General features: G+C 60.8%; 3 protein-coding genes across 3 annotated transcripts; 2 read left to right on the forward strand and 1 right to left on the reverse strand.

The window, feature by feature from the left end:
• Positions 1–498: 498 nt before the first annotated feature.
• On the forward strand, positions 499–4,456 carry PtA15_4A75 (uncharacterized protein; the record flags this gene model as incomplete). Its single annotated transcript, XM_053168676.1, has 11 exons — positions 499–607; positions 669–711; positions 773–854; positions 925–1,322; positions 1,386–1,505; positions 1,577–1,785; positions 1,899–2,058; positions 2,281–2,371; positions 2,436–2,721; positions 2,787–3,030; positions 3,214–4,456. 11 exons carry the CDS (start codon positions 499–501, stop codon positions 4,454–4,456), a joined length of 2,985 nt encoding a protein of 994 aa, XP_053019182.1.
• A 476-nt stretch (positions 4,457–4,932) lies between these two features.
• On the reverse strand, positions 4,933–5,429 carry PtA15_4A76 (uncharacterized protein; the record flags this gene model as incomplete). Its single annotated transcript, XM_053168687.1, has 2 exons — positions 4,933–5,233; positions 5,371–5,429. The coding sequence occupies 2 exons, from the start codon at positions 5,427–5,429 to the stop codon at positions 4,933–4,935; spliced, it is 360 nt and encodes a 119-aa protein (XP_053019183.1).
• A 771-nt stretch (positions 5,430–6,200) lies between these two features.
• Positions 6,201–8,045, forward strand: PtA15_4A77 (uncharacterized protein; the record flags this gene model as incomplete). The annotated part of the gene is made up of 6 exons (XM_053168698.1): positions 6,201–6,401; positions 6,493–6,579; positions 6,658–6,741; positions 6,794–6,878; positions 7,348–7,458; positions 7,585–8,045. The coding sequence occupies 6 exons, from the start codon at positions 6,201–6,203 to the stop codon at positions 8,043–8,045; spliced, it is 1,029 nt and encodes a 342-aa protein (XP_053019184.1).
• Between the last annotated feature and the right edge of the window lie 285 nt (positions 8,046–8,330).

Raw genomic sequence — 8,330 nt, forward strand, 5'->3', positions numbered from 1 at the left:
TGAGCAATCGAACGAGGATGGATCCAGTTGCCCATCTGTACCAACTGTGGACCTCGAATTTCCTCCGCTATCGAACATGCTCCCACAGGAAGTGGGTTCGACAGAAAACCACGATAAACGTGAAACAGTTGTCGCGGGATCTGATTCTCAGATTGTCCATGTTTCGAATTGAAGTGGTAAAATGGCCAGTTCGGAAATAATACTGACAGGCTTGCGAGCAATTTCAGGGGCTCCTGCTGGTGATTTTGTGAGGGCATGGCGGACTCGGCCAATCCAGTACATACCCCGATTTCTTCCGGTCCGGCCACCGAGCTCAGCTCATCTTCAGTGGCTTCAAGCTCCTGCTCCAGCTGTGATGTTTTGTGTGTACGCCGCCGCCGCCGCCGCAGCAGCAGCAGGTGCTGGAGCCCCCCCCAGCGGGGGCTCCTCCGGCCGGCCCCCCGCAGACCGCCCGGGCGCGGGAGTCGGCCGGCCAGCAACCATCTACATATAGATGCGATGAATCGGATGACGTCGACGCTCAGGAACCCGTTGGCGAGTGTGGATGAGCCGACGCCGTCGGCGCTCGATGGGGTGCCCGCCGAGCTCGAACGCGAGCTCCGCCTGTGTATGTTTCCTCTGTTCTCTTCTCTCGGGCCGATGTTGAACCAGTGTTCTTTTTTTCTTAGATGGAGGACTGTTGATCCAGCAGGCCGGGGTGCTGCTCAAGCTGTTCGCCTCCCCTGGCTCGATTCCCTCGCCTCTCTCTGATCTGATCTCTCTGTGTATGTAGACCGCAGATCGTGATGGCGACGGCCGCGACGCTCTTCCAGCGCTTCTTTTTTGTCACCTCGTTCGTCCATTTCGGGATCCGGGTAAGCAAGCTTATGGATGAGAGTGGCTATGATTGTTAGTTCGTTGACAGGATGTTTTTTGTCTATACAGGATGTGTCGGCAGGCGCGCTGTTCCTCGCCTCGAAGCTGGAGGAGAAGCCGGCGCGGATCCGGGACATCATCAATGTGTACGACTATCTGATCTCGATGGTCGAGTGGACGGGCCGGCAGACGGGTGGGGGTGGTGGGGGCTGTTCGGAGCAGGAGGCGAACCGGGAGGCCGAGCTGAAGGTGGAGCAGAACCCGTTGCTCCCGCTGGAGATCAAGCAGAGCATGCTCCGACACCTCCAGCAGAAACGGGCCCAGCCGCGAGCGCTCTCTTCTGGCGCCCAGGCTGCTCCTCCTCTGGACATGGCCCAGTTCAGTTATCTCCCGATGGACTACTTTGCGCAGAAGTTCTATGATCGGAAGGCGGAGATCGTGGTGGCGGAGATGCAGATCCTGAAGCGGTGAGTTCCGCAGTAGCTGTTGTTGTTGTTTCCACCGCCCTCTGACTTCTTTTCTGTTGTTAGGCTGGGGTTCCATGTGCAGGTGCAGCACCCCTACTCGGCGATGGTGAACTACCTGCAGGTGCTCAATCTGACGGAGAACCGGGATGTGTCGCAGCGGGCGTGGGGGGCGTTGAATGACGGGTGTGTGTGTGTTTTTACTGTAGTGTGTGGATGGATGGCTGATGGTGTTGTTGTTTTGGGTGGGGTGGCAGGCTGTTGACGGCTCTTCCGGGGCTCTATCCGCCGAGCCACCTGGGCACGCTGGCGGTGTATGTGGCTGCCCGGGAGCATGGCCTGTGCCTTCCGGGGGGCTGGTGGGAGCTGTTTGATGTTTCGGGGGAGGCGGAGCTGGAGGCGATGGCGGGGGTGCTCGGGGGGATCTACCCGGGGGGTGAGGGTGGGACCATCTGGGTGCGCGTCAGTCGGCTGCCGCTGTCCAAGGAGGGGGTCCGGGGGATGCTGTGTACATAAATAAAATGGAAAATTGTTGATCAAGTGGAAAATAAATAAAATATTAAATATTTAAATTTCCAGAGAAGAGAAGAGAAAACTCAGCAGCAACCATGGAGCAGCAACTGCTCACCACCCACGACACCCTCCTGCTCACCACCAACACCGCCCCCGCACTCGCCAGCCTCCGACAGCTGCTCATCGGCGCAGCCCTCGGCGGAGACCAGCAGCAGGCCGGCCGAGAGTTCATCCGCCTCCAGGACCACAGCCACCTCAACAGTAAGCAGAAGAAGAAGAAGAACACAAGCAACAGAACACAGAACTGACCACAAACAAACAAACGAAAAACAGCCTCGCTCATCCTGCTCAGCTCGATCGCACTCATCGCCAAAAACCCAGCCATCGAACGAGCCATCACCAGCAACACAACCACCACCACCACCACCCCACCCCCCCACCTCATCAGCCAACTAGCCACCGAATTCATCCTGCTCCAGGGACTGCTCCACCTCCACCCCCCATCCCAGCAACTGTTCAGGAGCGAATACAACCTCAGAGTAAGCAGCACCGCCACAAAAAAACTAACAGAAAAACTAACCACAACCAATCACACACACACAGATCCTGCTCAACTTCCTGCCACTCGCACTCCACGCACACCCATACGCACCCCTCGGAATACCACTGCTCGACCTGCTCCTCATCACCTTCGTCGACGCCCCCGCCAATGCACAGCTCTTCGAAGCCGCCGGCGGCCTCGAGATCCTCGTCCAGGCCATGAAGCAGAAGGCACTCAAGACCGAGCTGCGCGTCAAAGTGCTCGAAACACTCTGGGCATGGTGGATCGACGACGAGGAGCCCGGCCCAGAAAACCACCCCATCCTGCCCCCCATCACCACCCACCACCGTGAGCATCCATCTCTCCCTAAACAGATACACACACACACACACACACTAACACACAATATCCAGCCTCAAGCAGATCCCGCCCAAACTCTCGAATCCGACCCATCTCACTCCCCCCACCCACTCTGCCCGAAGAGGACGAGCTGGCGAACACCTCCGGGAACCTATCCGACGGCCACGAGACTCCCAAGCCGCACAAGCCTGCCCCCCGGCTGACCATCCAGCCCTCCTCGACGAGCAAGCCGATCTCCCGCTCCCAGTCCAGCAGTCTCCAGCCCCCACCAACGAGCACCTCCAGCCCCATGCTCAAGTCCTCCTCCGAGGGAAACATCAAGCCCACCCCCATCAAGGCCTCCTCCTCCGACCCCGCCTCCCGCCTCCGAAGCATGCTCGTCAACACCGCCGGCCAGTTCATCCCCGCCACCCCCCACCACCCCCACCGTATCCGACCCACCACCACTGCCACCCCCGTCGATCGGCCATCCTCGCCCAGCAAACCCACCCCATACTCGCTCCACAAGTCCCACCCGGTCTCGCTGCTCAAGAACCGCTCGGACTCGGAGGACGCCCCCCAGCAGGCAGTCGGAGGAAGAGGAGAAGGACGACCGAGCGAGTCGAGCGAGGACTCCGACCGGCTCGACCTCTCCCCACACAAGCTCTTCGCCCCCCGCCAGCGCCGCACGGCTCTCAAGCCCTTCACCAACAACACGCCCCAGCGGCTCATCCGCCACAAGCAGTCCGCCTCCCTCGGCTCGCTCCAACTGCCCACCTCGTCGACCGCCCTGTCGCGCCAGTCGAGCGAGGACGAGGGCCCGTCGGGCTCCGAGCCCGAGCCCCGCGCCCACAGAGAGCCCCCCTCAGACACCCCCCGTCGGCCCAGCTCGAAACTCGGCCTCCACACTCCCTCCGAGCGCAAGCGGCTCTCCTGCGACACCCCCCGCGCCGCCCGCCCGGCCGCCAAGACGCCCGCAAGGCAGCCCAAGCACCATCCCCGGGCCCCCTCGCCCGTCAGATCCTGCTCATCCTCCTCCGACGGCCGTCCGGACCAGGACGACGAGGAGGGGAAAGAGCACACGCCCCAGCGCAGGCCACAGCCGACGCCGCTCATGCTGTCCGCCACCACACCCACCCCGCTGGCGACGACGACCTCCAAGACCTTGATCACCCCGATCACCCCCACCAGTTCGAGCCACAACAACCTGATCGTCGCCGGCAAGATCAACCCCTCCTCGGCCTGTCTCTCGCCCAACAAGCGGTTCATCAACAAGCCCCTCTCCCCCGTGCATGCCCGGATCTACCAGTCCGACCTCGAGTCGATCGTCAATGCTACCGACTCCGACGTCCGCCCCAACCCCGCCCTCTTCTCCCACAAGAAGCCCACGCTCGGCGCCTCGGCCGCCAAACGGCGCCGCTCGGTCGCCAAGCATCCCGACCATCTTCTCACTTCCCCTCCTGCAGAGAGAAGCACGAGGAAGATGAAGAAGACGGGGATCCTGGAGAAGTACATGGCCAACAGCGACGAGCTGGTGCGCTCGTTCAAGGAGATCGGCGTCGGCTTCAAGGCCCTCTCGCGCCACGAGCGCACCCGCTCCACCGCCGACCCCGCCGCCGCCGACTCCTCCGCTACTGGGGAGAGCAAGCGGGGCGCCCGGGCCCCCGACGAGAAGCGCGGGATGGCGACGGCCAGGACGGATAAGGCCGGCCCCGCCCCCGCGAAGAGGCCCGCCAAGCCGTAGGAGCAGCCTCGGCGCGCTCGCCAGCCACCACTCCCTCATAGACGACCCTCCGCGCGCTTCTTCGCCCTCATCTGCAGATAACGCCCCCCTCCTTCCTTTGTCTATAGCTCGTATATACATATGTACGATTCCCCGTCCAACTCGCTCTCTCTTTATGTATCTGTTGTTGTCCACGCTCTCTTCCTCGTCTTCCCCCGTCGTCGTCGTCCTCTCGCGACCCCGTGTTCTCCATCCCACCTAGATGTGTGTGTGTATTCGCAAGCCTTCGTCCTCCCATTCCGCACCCACAGTCTCATGTTCCCCGGCGGCTGTGCCCCCCCCCCCCCCCCCCCGGCCTCGGCCAGACGCCCGCGCTGCGTCGCCGCGCCGCTCGTCCTCGGCAGTGTTGTAGCCCCGGGGCCTGGGTGTAGTTCCACGGCCGTTTCGGGCGCCGGGCACACGCTCGCTTGCGCCTCGCTCAAGACACACGCTTCGCGCTAGGGATGTGTCGTCGGGCTGGGGCGTATGATGAGTTTGCCTGGGTCATCCGGCCCTGGCACTAGCACTGAACCCCGTACCCGGGCCCAACGGGTACACCCGGTCCCGTCCCGGCGGGTACGGGTCACGGGAAGCCTCCTCGGCGGTGGGAATACCGGGTGCAGCCGGGCACCGCCTTCGGTCCACGCGAGGATACCCGTGCCCGGCGGGCGGGGCTCGGGAAGCGCCAAAAGGCACGCGTGCCCGCTGCCTGGCACCGGGCTGCGATCGGAACTCGGGTCGAGGCCGAGAGCACAAGCACTAGCTCTTGGAGGCCCCATGAGCTCATCTGTACCCGGCCGGGTGCCGGATGTGTATGTGCCCCGAGCCGGGATCCCGAGCGGGCCGGCTGTCCGGCCGGGCATGCCCGGATCGGCCGGGGCCGGGCGGCTTCCTGCCTTCGCGCGTCCCGCAGCCGTGCTCCGTGGAGGATCATGCCGTCGTTCATCGTCGCCATGGCAGTGCAGAGGGCGCTGCTGAGCGCGCATGGGCCGCTGATTCCGAGGAGGGGGGCTCGACTGGGGTACTCACGAAGCCCGGCATGATGGCTGCTTGGCGATGGCCCTCTGGACTGTTATGCCCGATAGATCATGGACGTGCAATGCGGCGAGGGAATCGGTGTCACATTAAGGCCTTAATTAGCGGTGTATGGGGCGGGAGACTGTGATGGATACCGCGCATTAGTCGAAACGGGTCGCTTGGCTCCGAATCGATGGCCTCCTCTCATGCCGGCTGTCGGTTGGCGTGGGTCCCCCCAAGTTGGTAAAGATTGGACTCGGGAGGAGGGCGTTCGAGCGTAGGCACGCCATTGATGGCTCGAGCAGTAATGCGTGTAGTGATCGCGGGTCCATCCCTCCCCCTCCAACACACTTTGTAATAACGGCGAAAGTCGATGGCCGGAAAAAACACGCACACATATTGCATCATCTTGGGGTCTTGGAGAGCATCGAGCTGTAGCAGTCCGTTCGTTCGCGCTTGAAAAAAACAATCAAGGCGAGCGCCCCAGAAACATGCCGGCGAAGTCATGCAAGCAGGCCCTCCTCCCAAGAGAGTGGCAGGAGAAGAGACATAAATAGGCCGAGCCTCCCCGGCGAAAGAACACACTCCCCATCCCATCCCTCATCCTCAGCAACCCCCATCACCACCTAACCACGCGAGAACTCTCCACCAAGCCAACTTGCAAGCTCCACATAAATACATACATTTAACTTGAACCCCGTGTGCCAAGATGATGAGCCCGATGATCTGCAGCCTCTTCGTCGTCCTCCTCGTCTCCGTCGCCAGCTCCCTGGCCACGCCCCTCTCCACCCGCAAATCCCACCTCGAGCGCCGGTTCAGCGGCAAGGCTACCTACTTCGCGCCCGGCACCGGCGCCTGCGGCGACACGAACTCGCAGAGCGACTTCATCGTGGCTATGAATCAAGCCCAGGTCTGTCGCCGCTTCGCTTGTGCCCCTCTTGTGTGTGCATCTGGCTTGGCAAGCATACTGACCTTTCCTCTCGCTCTCTTTCTCGGAACAGTACGAGGGCGGCTCGCCGTGCCACAAGACGGTCTCCATCAAGAACGATGCCACTGGGAAAACTGTGCAAGCACAGGTGACCGACAAGGTACGTGCCTCACAGCCATGCTCATGATGATGCCCCCGAAGACCCAACCGACTGCGCGCCCGTCTTTCCGCTCCCCAGTGTCCTGGCTGTGCCTTCGGCTCTCTCGATCTTTCGCCCTCAGCCTTCCAGGCCATCGGCAACATGGACCAGGGCGTCTTACCGGTAAGCGTTTTCTCTCGCACTCTCTCTCTCTCTCTGGCGAACTCGCCCACAGGCTCGCGGTGCTGACCAGCAACATGCACTTTGGAACTCCGGCCGTCTGCGCTGGAAACGACGCCGCAGATCTCGTGGCAGTTCGAGTAAATCGACATTCCGCTCATTCAAACATTCTCCTTTCTTATCCATGCCCGTTTTTCGTACCCTAGAGGGCTGCAACTGGCTTGTAAACCACACCCACAAAATATACATAGAATATTTCCCCGAGGCTGCGTCTCTCCAAAACTCCGGATTTTGTCTCAGCCTTTCACTGCTTGTGCTATTCGAAGACACCCCCATGTATCCATAGAAGTTGTGTTGTATTAGGCCGGCTCTAATCATCATATTCCTTGGCCGTTTGCGTTTTTCGATGGTGTTGGCGTGAGTGAATAATTCGGGAATAAGGTGAGAGCATATGGAGGAAAGCACCACTTCGCTGCAGAGTGCCACGGTAGCGCGGCCATAAGGACAGCTTTATCTTGTCAACAAGTTCTGCGTCCGGCGGACTGGGTGCTGTCGTAGTCAGCACGCTCTAAAAATATGTATTTAAATATGCACACAAATATTTACTAGATCCACTCGGAGCTTTCCACGAGCAACCAATCCCAAACTCATTCGGTGCCACCCCGCCAAACAAAGTCACATCGATCCTCATCCCCTCCTCACGCCCCCGAGCCAACGTAGGTATGTGCCAATTGTTCGGTTGCTTCTGCCTGGCCACTACCGCTTCGATCGGATTCCTGATTGATTCCGCCGCGGCGGAGCAAGATCTGCTAACTATTTCGAGTTCTTGTTCGCCAACTGGTACAGACGAAATGCTGCCCCAAGTAGAACAAATCAAGACCAGGAGCGGCTTAGAACTTACGGTCTGCAAGGCCCACCACCAGCAGACCTGTCATCATTGCTGCATGGACTTCACATACGTGAACCAGCTAGCGACGGCCGAGGCCCACTTGTCGCAGGCCGCCAAGAAGCATCAGGACGGCGACCATCTCGGGCCCGGCCGGCTGCGGGTTGGGAGCGAGATTCGCAGGCCCGACGTGTCCGGCAAGAAGCCTCCGAAGCCGCTCGACGGCCGGATCGTCGGCGTCGTCGAGGACATCGACGAGGAAAGCAGCTTCTGTGGAGAAACGTGCTACGTTATCAGACTGCGCGACAAGTCCCTGATGACCTGCGCGATCGACGGCGTCCACGCAGACGAGTGGCTCGTCAAAGTCGACGGACACTACGTCGCGACCTCCAAAGCACTCGGAGTCGTCTCCTGGGAATAGCCCAACCGTCCACCAACACCTGTTGTCGCCGATAGACGCGAGCCTCGCGATGGTACGACTAGCAGATATGCAGTATATACGTTCCTAGCACCAGCTCACTTCTCCTCATGGCTTTCAATTCTCCGCACCGATCACAGCACGCCGCGCGCCCCTCCCCGACAATTGAACATCACGATTGGCAAAGGTCATGACTGGCTGACGAGCTGTATTTTCCTTCCTTCTGCCAAATGAACCGATGGAAGTCTGTGTGCCACGCCTGGAGACTTTGTCCCTGCGATCCGAGGC

Source organism: Puccinia triticina, chromosome 4A, assembly GCF_026914185.1.
Source record: "Puccinia triticina chromosome 4A, complete sequence".
NCBI lineage: Eukaryota > Fungi > Basidiomycota > Pucciniomycetes > Pucciniales > Pucciniaceae > Puccinia > Puccinia triticina.